The sequence below is a fragment of the Molothrus ater genome, chromosome 1 (assembly GCF_012460135.2).
Source record: "Molothrus ater isolate BHLD 08-10-18 breed brown headed cowbird chromosome 1, BPBGC_Mater_1.1, whole genome shotgun sequence".
NCBI classification, from domain to species: domain Eukaryota; kingdom Metazoa; phylum Chordata; class Aves; order Passeriformes; family Icteridae; genus Molothrus; species Molothrus ater.
Window position 1 is genome coordinate 2741683 of NC_050478.2, and position 17481 is coordinate 2759163.

General features: G+C 43.4%; 1 protein-coding gene across 1 annotated transcript in view; it reads left to right on the top strand.

Moving 5' to 3' along the window:
• The window catches only part of OBSCN (obscurin, cytoskeletal calmodulin and titin-interacting RhoGEF), a 159842-nt gene that overhangs the window by 104407 nt on the left and 37954 nt on the right, over positions 1-17481 (top strand). The window contains 8 exon segments of the mRNA XM_054514079.1: positions 1093-1359; positions 2608-2874; positions 4095-4367; positions 8148-8414; positions 10629-10901; positions 12045-12317; positions 14512-14799; positions 16306-16578. Of these exon segments, the coding sequence (XP_054370054.1) occupies positions 1093-1359; positions 2608-2874; positions 4095-4367; positions 8148-8414; positions 10629-10901; positions 12045-12317; positions 14512-14799; positions 16306-16578 (2181 nt within the window).

The window sequence follows — 17481 nt, forward strand, 5'->3', positions numbered from 1 at the left end:
CAGGCTGGACAGAGTTTGGAGCACCCTGGGATAGTGGAAGGTGTCCCTGACATTAGCAGGGTTTGTTAAAAGATGAAAGTACCTTCTAATTTAAGCCATTCTGCCATCTAAGTGTAAGCAGAGGCAAGGGCAGCTGTGTTTGATAACTGGGGAAGAGAAAATGGAAGGGAGACCTTGATGCTCTCTGCAGCTTCCTAGTGGAGATCTACAGAAGAGACAGGCACAGAACTTTCTTGGAGGGTTAAGTAAAGAGATGACAGGCAACAAGTGCAAGCTGCAGTGAGAGAAATTCAGATTAGAAAAAGCCAGACTTTTAACATGAAGGGGTGGTCAGACTTTAGAACTGAGATCCAGAGGAGTGGAGGAATCTCCATCCATGAGATCTTCCCGAGGTCTTCCTTAACTATTCTGTAACTGATCTCTGGCTGCAATATATGAAGCCTTGGATTGTAACCCCAGATTTATATATTCTGTATATATTCTAATATAATCTACATATATTAATCTCTATATTAATAATATTTTATATAATATATTATATATATAATTCTATTTTGTATATTATATTCTATTATACTAGTCTACATATTCTATATAGTCTATATTCTATTATTTTCAATATACTATAATTTTCTGATATATTCTATATATTCTAATATATATTTATATATATTATAAATATACACATATGTATATTTATATTTTTTCTATTTTAAAATATTTTTTTTTATGTTTGCATATTTTTTGAGTGATTTTACCCCTTTCTATGATTTTATTTCAAGGATGGAAAGCTGTCTGGCCCTCAGTAATAACTACTGAACTTTGAATTCTTTGTAAAAAGAAGCCTGGGATATGGGGAGAGAAATTTAGCTCACATAGATTATTCTGATTAATTTTTATTATGCTGATTAATTCCCTTTCCTCCTCCTCCTCCATCTAGGTTTGGCACCCTGGACATTCTCCTTAGGGAAACGCAACCAGAATTGTCCGCGAACTTCATAACTACCTCTATCCACACCTTAACAGTAGAACACCCCTCTATTTTCTATTTTCTATTTTTGCCTCACCCAGTTTTTATTTCCCCCTGGCCAGGCGCGCCCGTGCTGTTCCAGCAGTGGCTGAGGAACGAGGAGGTGGAGGAAGGGCGCACGGCCGCGCTGCGCTGCGAGCTGACGCGGCCCCACGCGCGCCTGCAGTGGCGCAAGGGGGACACGGTGCTGCAGCCCGGGGACAAGTACCAGATGCGCCAGGAGGGGACACGAGCTGAGCTCCTCATCTACGAGGCTGAGGCTCAGGATGCTGGGGAATACACCTGTGACTCGGGGGATCAGCAGACCACGGCTTATCTGCAGGTCAAAGGTAGGTTGCCTTACGGTTTTACTCATTTTGTGCTAATTCTGTGTCCTTTTGATTAGATCACACTTGTAGATTGTGGGTTTGGTCACGGTAACAAACTCCTGCTCAGAGCATGTGGTTTCAGAGGTTAAACATCCAAAATCTCATGTGCCATATGAGGGAATTGGGGTTTTTTAACCATTGTATGCCTTGGTGCCTGAGCAGCCCATGAATTGTGATTCTTTGCCTTTCTTAGTGTTTGTGTTTTTGGATTTTACAGTTTTATTCATTTTGTATTAAGAATTCTTTTGGTTTGGATTTTACAGTTTTATTCATTTTGTACTAAGAACTCTATGGGTTTGGATTTTACAGTTTTATTCATTTTGTATTAAGAACTCTATGGTTTGGGATTTTACAGTTTTATGCTAAGAATTCCATGTCTTTTGGATTAGATCACACTTGTATATTGTGGGTTTAGTCACCATAACAAACTCCTGCTCAGAGCATGTGGTTTCAGAGGTTAAACACCCAAAATCTCATGACCCAGCTGAGGGAACTGGGGTTTTTTAACCTGGAGAAAAGGAGGCTTGGGAGAAATGTTATCACTCTCTGCAACTACCAACAGGAGGTTGTGGTGAGATAAAGACTGGTCTACTTCACAAGTGACAAGCAATAGGATGAGAGGAAATGGCCTCAAGTCACACCAGGGTGGGTTTAGATTTGGTATTAAGAAATAATTCTTCGCTGGAAGTTTAGCCAAGCATTGTCACAGACTGCCCAGAGAAGCAGTGGAGTCACCATCCCTGGAGATATTTAAAAGATGTGTAGATGTGACACTTGGGGACGTGGTTTAGTGGTGGATTTGGCTGTGCTGGGTTAATGGCTGGACTTGATCTTAGAGGTCTTTTCCAACCTAAATGTTCTGACTCTGTGTTGTGATTGGTGGTGTTGTGCTCTATTTGCTTCCACTGATTTGGCTGTGCTGGGTTAATGGCTGGACTTGATCTTAAAGGTCTTTTCCAACCTAAAGGGTTGTTGATTAGTGGTGTTGTGCTGTGTGTGCATCCACTGAGAATGGTGAGTATGGCATGTGAAGACCTTTAGAGGGCCAGAGCAGGATTGGACACCTTTGCAGCATCAGCAGCTGATTCCAAGAGTGGCCAGCAGGCAAACCTGTGGTCCAGAAGGAGAGGAGCAGCCCAGCTGCAGAAGTCACAAGCAGGTTTCTCACCTCTGAGCACTGTCACTGATGCAGTTGCTTCTCCACCACAGTACTGCCAGTGCTGTTTAACAAAGAGCTGAAAAACGTAGAGGCTGAAGAAGGGGGAACGGCAGTTTTGCACTGTGAGATCTCCAAGCCTGATGCTCCCGTTGAGTGGAGGAAAGGAGGGGTGGTCATTCAGCCCAGTGACAAGTACGAGCTGAAGCTGAAGGGCAGCGTGGCTGAGCTGATCATCCATGGTGTAGAAGCTGATGACTGTGGGGATTATACCTGCAGCACTGGATACGAGATCACCACAGGGTCTGTGTACGTGCAAGGTAAGGTGGTGGAACATGGTGGAAATGCTCTGGTTTTCTTGCTCCAAAATTCTGGACTTCTTGCTCCAAAATCTTTGACAGTAACTGGCCAAACAGCAGAAAGTCCATTCATTTCTTTCCTGCTTCCAGCAAAGATATAAACACTCACCTCCAGGCTGAGGTTTGACCCATCTTTTTAAGTTAAGCTAGTTTAAAGTACTAACCATACTGTGTTTCAGAGCAGATGGTGGTACTGCTGAAAAACTTGGAGCAGTGGTTGTAAAAATACTGGAATTCTTACTGATTGCAGCTTCTATCATTGTTGATAATCTTATTACTCCTTTAAAGCACCCAAGTGAGCATTTAAATCTTTAAGTACCTCCCTGCCTCATACAATTTCTGCAGATGGTTGCAACACACAGGAGAGCCAGGGCAAGGAGTGGAGTTTCCTCCCAGTGAAATGATATTTGCAGACACACACCCTGCTCCTACAAGCAGCTGGAGGGATGGAAGGTGGTTTCTAACCCTCTTCGAGACAATTTTATTCCCCTTTTTTTCCCTTGGAAAAGCCCTACAAGTTTAACTCTGCTGGAGCTGCGCTTGGGCTTGGGTTAGCTCGGCAGGGAGTGAGCCGTGTGCATTTGTTTTTGTATTGTTGTCTTCAAGGCAATTTTAGTTCTTTTTTTCCCCTTGGAAAAGCCCTAAAAGTTGAACTCTCCTACAAGTAGCTGGAGGGATGGAAGGTGGTTTCTAACCCTCTTCAAGGCAATTTTAGTTCTTTTTTTCCCCTTGGAAAAGCCCTAAAAGTTGAACTCTCCTACAAGTAGCTGGAGGGATGGAAGGTGGTTTCTAACCCTCTTCAAGACAATTTTAGTTCTTTTTTCCCCTTGGAGAAGCCCTACAAGTTGAACTGTCCTACAAGTAGCTGGAGGGATGGAAGGTGGTTTCTACCCTCTTCAAGGCAATTTTAGTTTTCTTTTTTCCCCTTGGAAAAACCCTACATGTTTAATTCTGCTGGAGCTTCGCTTGGGCTTGGGTTAGCTCTGCAGGGAGCGGCTCGTGCGCATTTGTTTTTGTATTCTTGTCTTCAAGGCAATTTTAGTTTTTTTTCCCCTTGGAAAAGCCCTACAAGTTTAATTCTGCTGGAGCTGCGCTTGGGCTTGGGTTATCTCTGCAGGGAGCAGCTCGTGGGCGTTTGTTTTTGTTTTTCCTTTGGCACCTTCTCTTGCTCTGTCGCGCAGAAGAAGCAGCAGTGATAGTGTCTGGTTTGAGGAGCACAGACGTCTTTGTGGGCGAGTCAGCCACGTTCACCTGCGAGCTCTCGCCGCCGGGCGTGAGGAACGTGCAGTGGTGGCTGGACGGGACCCCCCTGCACAACAACCTGGTGACTGAGATCTCTCAGCAGGACGGCAGGATCCACACCCTAACCCTAAACGACGTGGCGTGCCACGACTCGGGCACTGTCACCTTCAGAGCTGGCTCCCTTATATCCTCAGCTAAATTATTAGTCAAAGGTATTGCCCTGTGAGCAAGAAACACGTGGCCACCTCTGGACTTGCTCCATGTGCTGGTGCTTCTGCCTTCCAGGCTACCCTTACTAAATCCTTCACGCGCCCTGCAACCCTCCCACTCTGCAAGTCACCCACTCTCACCCCAGAATTTTTCTGGGTACATCCACACTGATTTAGTTTTTTTCCCCCGCACCTTCCGGTGTTTTTGGATTTTATAGGTGAGGGAGGGTTGCAGGGTCAGGGCTGCTGCTTTCACCTGACATCAAAGAAGAGATGAACATAAATTCAGGCGCTACCACAGATGTTTATACCCCCACTTCAGCTTTTTTTTCCAAAATACCAGAAAATCTTGCAGGGGTGGTAATTCCCAAATTTCCCACTGTGCTGCTCCAGAGCTGGGCTACTGGTGCTGAGCTCAGCATGTTCACAGGACAGGTTTTGGGCTGTTCCTGGAAGCCAGTGGGTGTGTGACATTCCAGTAACACAGAGACAAAATGTGCCTTGTTTCTGAAAGGTCATCCCTGCCCTGGCAAAGCTTTCTGGTCTGTTGAATAAATATTTTTCCCATTTGGTAAGGGTAGCCAAAAGCTGCAAATAACACTGAGCTCCAGACTTGATAAAGCAAGCTCCTTCCCACCCAGGACTTTTATAGCTGTGGGGAAGATCTGGTTTTTTTTCAGTCAAAGTTAAGGCTTATTCCCTGCTTGGAAAATGGATATATAGAGATATAAAGGGTTAAAATATCTTAATGCAAATCTACTCCTGTGCTATAACTGGGCCATAACAGGAATGATCCACAAAATGGAATAGTAGTCAGTGGTTGATATCTCCTTCTCTGCATCATGTGTCCCTTGTGCATTCAGAAAATTTGGTTCTCTGCAAAGATAAAATGTGAAATCACTTCTTCATTATATAGAATGATGCAGTGACAACAGAGGGCACAGACCCCACAAGTTCTGTGTCAGTTTGCATCTATTTTCAGAGACAGAACCTGGTTCTGAGATCTCCAGGCAAAAAAACCCAAAAAACAGTGGGCCTAAAACATAAATTAAAAAGAAATGCATTGTTAGGTATCTGCTCAGTGAATTAATGGGCTCCTGAGATATTTCTATTTCTTGGAATCACAGCATCACTGATTTTGGAAGAAATATCTGGAGATCATCCAGTCCAACCCCACAGCTCGTGGAGGTACACATGTGTACGTGGATATTTTGTGCTTCCATGAAGCCAAGATTCCTGAATCACAAACCTGAATCACACTAGCACTATTTTATAACTGGGTTGGGATAACTCCAGTTACACTGTGGTTAGTAACACTTGATTTCATAGAAAAGTGAAACACTTTTAAAATTCCGACCATCCTTGTATTGACAATTTTGTGCACTTTATTTTGTCCACAAAATTAAGCACAAATCTTTGTTTGAAATATATTTCAGTCTATCAAGCCATCCATGGCTTGCTCTTCATCAAGGAGCGAGCTGACTTTGTTCCTTGTGCCTCATCCTCCTGGTTTAAGGCACGTTGGTAATTTAATTTATTCTGTAACAAGTGAGATCTCAGCCTTCCATACTGGGCCTCCACAGCATCACTGCCCTACAACTGCATTCATTCCATGACCTGGAGTGATGGCTCCCAGGTGGTGGGGGAAGGATGGAGAAGGGGAAGGAGCTGCTGCTGTTTCCTAGCTCCTCTGGGCAGGTGAGAATTGCAGGTTCCAGGGCACACGTTGGCTCCTCAGTCCCAAAGAGCTGCACAGGTGAACGGGGCCACCAAAGTCCTTGCCCTGGCCAACTGTGGTTATGAATAATTAATAACTGTGGTTATTAATTGTTGCAGTGTTGTTGAGGGTCTCCAGGACGAGGTGAGAGATGAGAATTGATTCCCAAGTTTTCAGAAGGTTGATTTATTATATTATGATATGTACTATATTAAAAGAATGCTATACTAAAACTACACTAAAGAAAGAGAAAGGAGACATCAGAAGGCTAGAAAGGAATGATAATAAAAACCTGTGACTGACCAGAGTCCTGACACAGCTGGACTGGGATTGTTCATTAATTAAAAGCAATTCACATGGGACCAATCAAAGATGCACCTGTTGGTAAGCAACTTCTAAACCACATTCCAAACAATCAGATAATTATTGTTTTCATCTCGTTTCTGAGGCTTCTCAGGAGAAAAATCTTAGCAAAAGGATTTTTCATAAAATATGACAATAACAGCCAACAGTGAGGGGACAGTGGAACCAGGAGACCTTCTCCAGTACCACAGGTGATATTTGCTGTGAGAAACACATTTCTACATCTTATGGAAGGGGATGAGGTTGTGCTCCCCAGCTGCTCGTTCCTTCAGTCACCAGACATCTCCAAGATCTTCCACAGAGGCCTCCTCTCCATAAACACACGTGGCAGAGGGAACCTCAGTGAGTGGGATCAAGCCCTGCAGCAAGTCTCCAAGTGGTGTTTGCAAAGCTCTCTTTGCTCCCCAAGGTCTGCCAGGAGCACCCCAAAGCCTCAGCCTGCTGCAGCAGTTCCAAGAGGAGCGTTCCACACAGAGATCCTGTTGGGTTGTCCCAGCTGGCTTGTGAGCAGAGCAACTATTTGAAGAATAAGGACATCACAGAATCACAGGATGTCCTGAGCTGGAAGGGTTCCTCAAGGATCAGCACAGCTCCTGATATCTCAGCTTTCTCTGACTCTCATCTTTTTATGTTCCTTTGCAGCCCTATCATATATTTTTATTTTAAGCTGACATAATTCTGCTAAGAATGATGTTTCAGAGAGACTTTCATTTTCAGACTGCATTGAGATTTTTCCTTTTGACCTGCATATTGCATTGTAGATGGATGATCCAGTCTGACATCTCAGGAGGGCTCCTTGGCTGCTTTGGGAACTCACAGTATTTTAGGTCAGATATATCTACTGTCCCTTCCAGCTGCCTCGCAAGGAGCAGAACTTGGGTTTTAAAAGTGCTTAAAAGCAACTTTATGGATCTCAACACCTTCAGAGGAGTTGCATATCCAGCTGCTCTCAGCATTTTATGGGCTCTCAGTCTGAGATGTCAGTGATTTATGAGCTCTCAGTGGTCTCTAGATTAAATACTGGAAAGGAAATCCCGTTGTTTTTCTCCAAATAATGTGTCTGCTGCAGGGAAACACACAAATAATCAAAACAATATTCATCTGCTCCTGTGGAGTGCCCTTTTTTTGTCACAGTTGTCCTGGATATTTGCTCCTCACATGATTTCAGCCAAGACCATCCCAGGACAGGAATGAGTGTCTGCATTTGGGGACTGTGTTTCTTTCTGATGAGTGGTTATATTTTAGTCACACAAGGAGCTTCCAGTAGGGTTTGTGGTATTTTCCTATTGCTCTGTGAGGTTGAGAGTTGCAGGGAACCACTCCCTGCAGTCCTCTGCATCACACTTCTGCTCCACATTTGGTAAGCAGAAGTGTTTCCCATCCAGTGCTTCCCAGCCTGGAAGATCTCAGAAACACTGGGAGAAGCACTAAACTGGAGAAGCAGCCCAAACTCAGGACTGTTCCAGCACAAGCCTCAGTTCCTGGTGGCCCGTCTCCCAGTGTCATGGTCACATTCTAATGCACCAGTCTGGCTTCCATCCTGCTTGATGCTGCCACAGGCACAGACTAAACTGCTAATCCCCCTGCTTGCACTGCCACTCTGCTTGCTCCCCACGGGCTCTGTGCTTGGCAAAAAACCCTCCAAGGGGTGATTTCCATGGGGATCCACTAATGCATGTCCTTCCTGACGTGTTGGTTAACAGATCCCACCATTGAAGTGGTCAGTCCCATGCAGGACATAACTGTTGATGAAGATGGCCCAGCAGAGTTCATATGCCAATATTCTAGGCCAGTGCACGCCATCTGGAAGAAAAATGATCAGGAAATACATGCAGATGGGCAGCGAGTGATTATCGATCAGGACTGGAATGTGAGCATGCTAAAAATTAACCCCACGGTCCCAGAAGACACTGGCATCTATTCTTGTGAAGCTGAAGGCATTAAAGTGATGGCTACACTTGATGTTCAAGGTGAGGTCTTCCAGCCAGAGAGGAAGACTACCATGGGTTCCAAATAAACGAGGTAGAAAAGTCATGGCAAGGCTTTTGCAATAAGGGACACGTCAGATACCTGCTCTTGGTGTTCGCTCCAGTACTGAAAATGAGGATAAAAACAGTTGGGGGATAATGGGAATTGAATGTGAAACTGCAGGGTTATCTGATTTCTAATTAACACTCACTCATTACACCACTTAGCCAACCCACCTCTTCAGCAGTGAGCTGGAATGGGATGTGTCCTGCTGAACTGTAAAATCACAGGTGTATTGTTGCCCCAAAGGAATAATACAAATATTTTTTTGCTGTTAAAGAGCACCTTTTACAGCACTTTTTACATAAAACCAGTAACTGATGGACAGCATGGAATTCCATTTTATTTTGCTGGGTAAAGGAGGTTGGTAATTTACCTATTTCAAACAGTGATCCCTCAGGAGTTACCTCCTCACTCAGCACTCATATTTAGACCCTGAGGAACAATATATACAAAATTAACAAAAATTTAGGATTTTACATGGAAATTTCTTTTTTTTTTTCCTGCTCCATATGGAATTCCTGGGTTTGGTTACCAAGTTAATTGGAGTGATCAGCAACAGCAGGTTCTGATTTCTGAATATTTGTGGCTATTTTGCCTTCTTGCTTAACTGCAGTTGGTTGTTAGTGCAGAAGAACAGGGTGTTATTTATTATAATGTTTTCCACATTGATAAGCACTTTCCATTGTAGGGATTTAGAAAGATTTTAATGAACATAATCTAAAAGTATCCCAGAGGAGGTAGGGTTAGCAATTGTCTGCTTTCCATAATTATGGAAACCAGTGTTTCCAAAGTACACAGATAAACAATTTGGGTTGTTCTAACAAAAATTACACATTCTCCAAGAATAGTCTGCAACCCCCTTATTGTTCTCCATAAGTATAACTCTTATAAAATTCAGAATATTTTTAGTATTATAGAAGCCCAGAATACTTTGGGTTGGAAAAGACCTTAAAGGTCATGTAGTTCCAAACGCCCTGCCATGGGAAGGGACACCTTCCACTGTCCCAGATTGCTCCAAGCCCCATCCAACCTGGCCTTGGACACCTCCAGGGATGAAGAGTCCACACACAACATCTCTGAGCATCTTGTAATTAATAATAAGTTAATAAATATCTGGTGGCTTGTGCTTTTTGGGTATGTTTGTTTGTTTTTACCATTAAATAAATGCCTCAGTTTGGATGCCTTTTAACATTTTAATTATTTTTACTAATTTTTTTTTTTTGCTGGGCACAGTTCCAAATTATCTTTAGAGATCTAAACACGGATGTCTTGGGGTCTTGGTTTCTAACACAAACCATGCTGACCATTTTATGGCGTTTGTGCAAACTGTATTTACTCAACCCTTGTGCATGTCATTTGTCCCTGTAGCAACATGAATTATACCCACATGCACCAGCCCAAATTTAATTTGGCACACAGCTGATTGTTTCTGTCCAGGTGACAGCTGATGCATGGCTGGAGTGTGGAGCTTTGTGCATGTTTCTGACTCCACAACTCACCACAGAGCATGGGAAAATAAACCTAAATGGCACAGAGCTTTTATAATGATTCAGAAATTTACCATTCAAAGTAATCTTGATAGAGATTTTGACTTTGTGTGTTTCCTAGAGGGAGAATTATCTTGGATAATTGTCAATATAGCTTTGCCAGCCATGATATTCTCTTACATTTGCTTTGCAAGAAAAGTAATGAGATTTTATCATGAGCTGTCAGTGGATTCACATCTCCCCTGTCATGATGACAATTGTGTTATCTGGGAGATCTTTGGGAAACTGTCATAAGAAAAAAGGAATTTGATTGCACTTTATCTTCCTGAGCTATGCCTTCCTATTGACTATTGGCCTGATTCATACAAATATGACTATTTTTTTCTTTATTTATATAAAAACCAGGTTTTTGGAGGAAACGTGGATGAAGTGCTGGAGGTTCTAGAGGTTTATCATTACTTTTAAACTGTCTTTAAATCTTTTTATTGTAATATTTTATTAGAGGACAGATTGCCATCAACAATTAAACCTACAAGCACAGTTTATCGCATCCACGTTTTTCCATCAGCTTTGCAGCAGTGGGAATCATCCAGTGCTCCGAGGCTTGCTAATATTCAGAGATACAGAGCCAAATAATTAATACTGTTCATTGTCCTTCTTTTCTAGCCAAGAACAGCATTGTCCAGGGCCTGGAGAACGTGGAGGCTGTGGAAGGAGGGGAAGCCCTGTTCGAGTGTTACCTCTCCAAGCCTGAGACCTACAATTACAACTGGCTGATTGATGATGAACCTGCCAAAACCACGGAAAACACTGAGATGGTTTACTTTGAAAATGGACTCAGGCATATCCTGCTGCTGAAGAATTTAACTCCCCAGGACAGCTGCAGGGTGACTTTCATGTGCAGCGATGCAGTGACCTCAGCCTTCCTCACAGTCAAAGGTAACTCAGGTGCTTGGGCAGGGGAAATCTTCAATTTCTGCTTGGAAAGGGGAAGGAAACCAGGGAAATATGATGAGTAGCAGCAAAGAAACGTTGCATTTGTTGTTTCTCTTACCTAAATGTTCTTCCCACACAAAAAATAATAATACAATCACTCAGGTTGGGAAAGAGCTCTAGGATCATCAAACCCACCACTAACCCACAGAATCACAGAATGGATTGGGTTGGAGGAGATCTTAAAGATCATCCAGTGCTACCCCCTGCCATGGGCAGGGACACCTTCCACTATCCCAGGTTGCTCCCGGCCCTGTCCAACCTGGCCTTGGGCACTGCCAGGGATCCAGGGACAGCCACAGCTGCTCTGGGCACCCTGTGCCAGGGCATCATCACCCTCACAGCCAAGAAACTCTTCCTCATAACTCATGTAAACCTATTCTCTGTCCATCTGAATCCATTGCTCCTTGTCCTGTCACTCCATGCTCTTGCAAAACGTCCCTCTCCATCTTTCTTGTTGGCTCCCTTCATGTAAAAAATAAGGTCATCCCAAAGCATTTTGTTTTCCCTGAAAAAATCCAATTCTCTCACCCCTAAATGGCTGATGCTTTACCATTTCCTTGTTTTCTTGCTCTGTAGGATGTGCGATGGTTTATAAGCAGGACCAATTGGCACTGAATTAGCAGCAAATTACTGTCTCAGAGCTGTCAGGATTCTGATGAGTTTGGTTGTGTTTATAGACACTTCAGGGCTTCAGAGAGGAGGGCTTTATCAGCAACAACATTATCTCTGTCTCCTTTTACTTTATGCTATTACAGGAGACCCCAGTGGGGACCAGAAACCCTTTCTGTACACAAAAATAAAAGTACAAAAGCAGAGATCAGTCCCTACTTATGGGTTAGATGGGGTTTGGAGCAACCTGATCTGGTGGAAGGTGTCCCCAAGGCAGGGGATGCAACATGATGAGCTTTAAAGTCCAAAGTAAACCATTCTGTGATTCCAAACCTTCTGTTCTGGCAATGTACATAAACCTTTTAATGATCTCCTTGCTCTCCAAGGCCTGGCTGTTCAGAGTTTCAGCACAAATATTTACAAAATCTCCCGATTGTTTCTGTAACTGAGGGCTTGACCGCTGATTTTAATCTACAGGGTGGCGCCTGCAGCTCCTGCAGCCCCTCACGGATGTGGAAGTGTCTCTGGGGGAAAAAGCAACATTTAGCTGTGTCCTGAGTGAAGCTGTGCCAGTGAATGAAGTGGCCTGGTACAGCAATGACATGGAGATCCAGGCGGGGGAGGACTGGGAGGTACAAGCAGATGGAAACAAATACAAACTCATCCTGAAAAAAGCCCAACTGCATCATTCTGGAGAGGTGACCTTTGCTTCCAGGGAGGCCATTTCATCAGCCAAGCTTTCTGTGATTGGTAAGTGTGTGTTGTTCCAGCCCAGGGGCACTCAAAATCCCACACTTTGGTATTGAGCTACAGCATCGAATTTCCCAATCTTTGTGTTGATTCTTTCCACTTTGCCTCACATGTACCAAAATAGCGTTCCTAGGCTGGGAAGATACTACGGACAACTTGTTCTTTGACCAGATCCACCTCATCAGAAGAAAAATACATCAGGCTAGTGATGGTAGAGACGCTCCCCAACTTTCTTTAGCTGCAGTCTTTTGTAAAACGTAACATAAACTCTAACAAAAATCAGTATTCTCAGGGCTCAACTTCACTCTTGGCAAACGTGGACAAGGGAGGGAGCTGAGCTAGAGTCCATGTGGAAAGATTATCCAGTACAGCAGAGGAATCTTTGAAATCCACTAATCAGGGTGCAGGGCAAACAGTTTTCCAGATTAATGAGTAGCATATTAAAACCCTCAAGTGGGGGACACCCAGGGAGCACACACCTCCTGCTCCAGAGACACAGAGTGAATAGCTAAGTAGGGAAGATGATAATTCCCTAATTCCCTCATGGAGCAGGTTGAATGATGCCATCAGTGTCCATTTCAGCAACCAGGATCTGGCTCCTTCCCACAGTCGGACCAGTGGGTGACCCAGCAGTGGTCATACAGCACCATCCCAGTGATGGTTACGAGATAATTAAATGTATTTTAGCTGTAGCTGAGATGTTAAAGAGTCACTGATGGACCATCTATACTTTAAATGGCTACAGGCAATCTCAGTCTAATGATTTCTGAGACTTAAGGGATCTCTGTTACACATTCCGGTCATTTCCATCACAATTAGAAAAAAAAAAGTTTGATGGATTTAAATCAGCTTTTTCTAATTTTGGGTACTTGCATTTAATGAACTTCAAAATAAAAATACAATACTCTTCCTGTTGACAGATTTTTCTCTATGAAGTTTGGCTGACAACAGAGAAAAGACTTTATGTTGTTCTTGTGGTGTCCAGAGTTAAAAAACTGGCTGTTGACCATATTTGCCTTTAATTCTTTGGATTGCTATATCATGGTAGATCATTTACATCATAAATGTCTTGAACTCAAGACAGAAATAATTATCTCTGTCTTTTAGGCCAAAGTGTAATGTAAGCAAGGAAGATTTTCCAGTGTACTGAGTGTAGGGGATTGGGATTAGATGATCTTCAAGTTCCCAACCCAAACCATTCTCTGATCATGGACAGCAGGACACCAGATCATTCCCATCACATATTTATTTGTTATTTCCTGATGCTGTGACACATACTGCAATCACACAGAAGTGGAGTGACTCATTATTAAAATATTTGTGTTGTTCTTTAGTCCCATAATAACTTCATTTCAATTAAGGCCAGACCTAAAATAAACACAATCAAGGCTCATTTCATGTGCTTGAAATTTTCAGTTAAATTCCTTGCTAATATGGACTGTGCAGGGTTATCTTTATTCTAAGCTTGGTGGGACAAAGAGGTTGATTATATATACACAAGAGGTTAATTATTTGAGATGAGATTGGAAAATGAATGTTTGTCATTGGCAGCATAAGGCAGACAAGGATAAACCAGTGGTGCACAGGTGCTCGTGGTTGTGACTTTATGGTGACTTTACACTCAACTTTACAAAAAAAATACTCAGTCTATTGCGCTTCCGCCCTCATGGCTTGCAGAAGGCTCTTGTGAAATAGAAGCCTCCTCGAGCCCAGTCTCATCAGCTCTTGGAGGTCTGTTTCACATCCAAGATAGCTCAGCTACCTTAGAAGGCATAAAATCAACAGGATGGCTTCTGTTGCAGTGTTGGAAACAAAAAGGTTTTAATAAAATAAAAATAACGAACTCTTTACAGAGAAAAACCAATCCGGGTGCAAGAGGTTCTTGCTCCTGGTAAAATACCTCACAAAAGCAATTAGTTTCTTTTTCTCTTCTTTTTCTAGTAATATGCTCAGGTGGGACCTTTTGGCTTCCAATTAGCTATCCTTTAGTCGGAGGTGAAGCCCCCCAGGTCCTATGAGATGGCTTTTTCACCTAATTGAGGAAAGAAACTTCTGGGCTTCTTTCCTTTTTAAGGGGACAAAGGACAGTTTTTTCACTCCGTCAACAAGGGGCACATTCCTACACTCTTGGGTGTTTTAGGATGGAGTGTCCCTGCTCACATCATACATCACAGCACCTCTGTTGTGCCCCCAGCCCTCCCCGAGCCACCCGAAGCGCCAGAGGTCCTGAGTCAGAGCAGCCACTCCGTCACCCTGTCCTGGCACAAGCCGCTGGGTGACGGCGGCCAGGACATCCTGGGCTACAAGGTGGAGAGGAAAATCCCAGGAGTTGGCTGGCAGTCCTGCAGCGAGGGCCTCATCCCAAACACGGAGCTCACAGTGGATGGCCTCAGCCCGGGGGAGCCCTACAGATTCCGAGTGTCGGCCGTGAACAGAGCGGGGGCCAGCGAGGCGCTGCACTTCCCCCAGACGGTGCGGTTAGGTGAGGATGGACACAGGCTCCAGGGAGGGCTGCAAGCTCCTGCAGACCCTACATTTTGCATGGCATGCCTGCTTCACCCATTCCAGGCATCTCCCAGTGCAGTATCTGCCAACACAATAGAGGAGGACGAGCTTGGGATAAAAAAGTCGTTCTGGGCTGCTGTGAACAAAACCCAGCTGTGTTTTTAGCACTGTTCTTTGATGTCCTCCAAACTGCATCCAGCTGTCTTGCAGCCTGCGCTGCATCATCCATGTGCTGGCCCCTCACCGTGGGTTTCTTGTACTGCCCCCGTGTATTGGCCACGAGTGTCTTTTCTGGTGGAGTTAGGATGGAAAGAGTGAAAAAGGGCATGCTGGAATGTGTTTGGGGTAACCAAGACCATGAGTGGGCAATGTTGTCTTCTTCACCCATCTTTCTCCTTTTTTTTTTTTTTTTTTTTTTTTTTTTTTTTTTTTTTTTGTTGTTGTTTTTTATGCATCTTTTTCAAGAATTCCCCCAGAGAAATGCTGGGGGACAAAGTTCCTTTGCTGTCTGATGGTGAAACTTTGGAAGCTTCAGTGAAATGTGGACTCTCTCTCAGTCTTTCTTTTCTTGTAACTCTTTCTCTGGTATCACTCATCTAAGTTCTTCAAAATGAGTATAATGATAAAAAAATACTCTTTTGCTTAGGGTTGAGGTACACAATGACATTTTTTTGTAACAATAACTGCTGCCAGTGCTGGACCCTGGTGACTCTGCACATACTGACTTTGTCAACAACAAACCCAAGACATTTTGGGCAGCAATCCTCTCACCCTGGTGAAATGTGCAGAGAGGAAGGTAACTTTGAGGGATGTGCTGCTTTTGGGAACCCAGAACTGTCTTCTACATCCTAGTCAGCATCTCTGAGTTTGATGTGTTTTTCTTTGAGGTATCATGGTTCTACAAACAGCATTCCATTGGTAGACCTCCTTCCAAAGTAAAGAAAATGCAGAGAATTTTTGGTTTTTAATTATTTATGCTTTTTGATAATTTTTACTCTTCTTAAGATAGCATAAATATGTATCTATGTTTTTCTTTTTATTTCAAGGCAGAGATGAATGCTGCTTTGAATAATCTCTTTTCATTCTATTTATTGTTTCTTCTTTGTCTTATATCACAACTTCTTCACTTTGAAACATTTAAGATCTAGAAATCTGTAGAAGTTCTTTTATACTGATGATGGGTAAATGAAGACCAGCAAACAAACACAGGAATGTGGAAAATGCAACCACTTCTGCATGTATATGTTTAGATGAAGCTGATTTAAGCACTGGGAGAGCTTGGAAAGTTGTTTTGATATTATCTTTGGAAGTGCACACTTTGGATGCTACCAGTCTTTCATTATTTTTTTTCCCCTTTAGTTATCTACAACAGCTGAAAAATCTGTAAATGATGGATGGGTTGCTTGGATATTTTATGGAATGGAGTGCCTTAAAGCCAGATGGATGTTCTTTGTGTTAATTCACTTTATTTCTGTAATTGCAGAGCCTCCAGTTACCATCACCCAACCCTTGGTGGGAGGATCTGTCTCGGAAGGGGGGGTGGCTCGCCTCGAGTGCACATTATCAAGTAAAACTGAGGAGAAAGTGACTTGGTTCAAGGGTAAAGAGCAGATAAAAGCTGGAGGGAGATATGAGATCCTCTCTGATGGAACGAAGCAGATACTCATTATCCGTGGATTTAAACCTGAGGATCAGGACAGCTACACATGCATGGCTTCTCCAGAAGTCAAATCTGTTGCCAGCCTATGTCTTGAAGGTACAAAGTGTGCATTTCTGGGGTGTTAAATCAAGTCTGGTATGGACATCCAGGGCCATCTCCACAGCTGGGACTGGAATTAATTTTCTTTTACAAGCTATGATAACAATCCACAAGGAATTGGTTATTTTCCTGTTTGGCATTGCCCAGTGTGTTCCTGCATCCCAAATGGTTTTGAGTTGCTCAGATTAGAGTTTCTGGAGACAGATATTTAAGGCGTGACATTATTGTCTCTACATGAGTTTTTGGTGCCTTTTGAGATGCTTTAGGGTATTCTGTGGATGTCCCAGACAACCTGGAGCATCTCAAAAGGGACTGGGCAACATGCAGAGGAGTGTGAATGTGTCCCAGACACCTTCAGACTCAGGCACATCCAACCAAGCAGGTGTGTCCATGTGAGATGGGAGTCTCAGCTCCCAGCACAGCCACCGGAGATCTGCTCAGGACAGACAGGGAAGCCCTTTATATCTGGCAGATTGGATGAGCCTGGGTAGCTTTCCAGGCTCCACTGGCAGTCTTAACAACCAGTTCATCGACTGCAACTATAAAAAGGGCACAAATCGATTTATTGCATCCAAATGTACAAGGAATAAATAAATTTTTTAAAAGTTGTTTGGTAATATTTTAAGTGCATGCATAGAATCACAGGACTGTTGAGTTTGGACAGACTTCCTGAAGATAGTTTGATCCATCCTCCTCCTCAAATTGTGGTCAGCTAGAACAAGTTCACCAGGATCAGATTCAGTTATATCAACTTCCTAGAGAGGGTGTGAAGTCTCCTTCTCTGTAGATATTCAAAATCCATCTGGACACTGAATAATGGGATCTAGGGGACAGTGCACGAGCAGGGAGGTTGAACTAGATGATATCCAGCAGTCCCTTCCAACCTCCCCCATCCTGTGA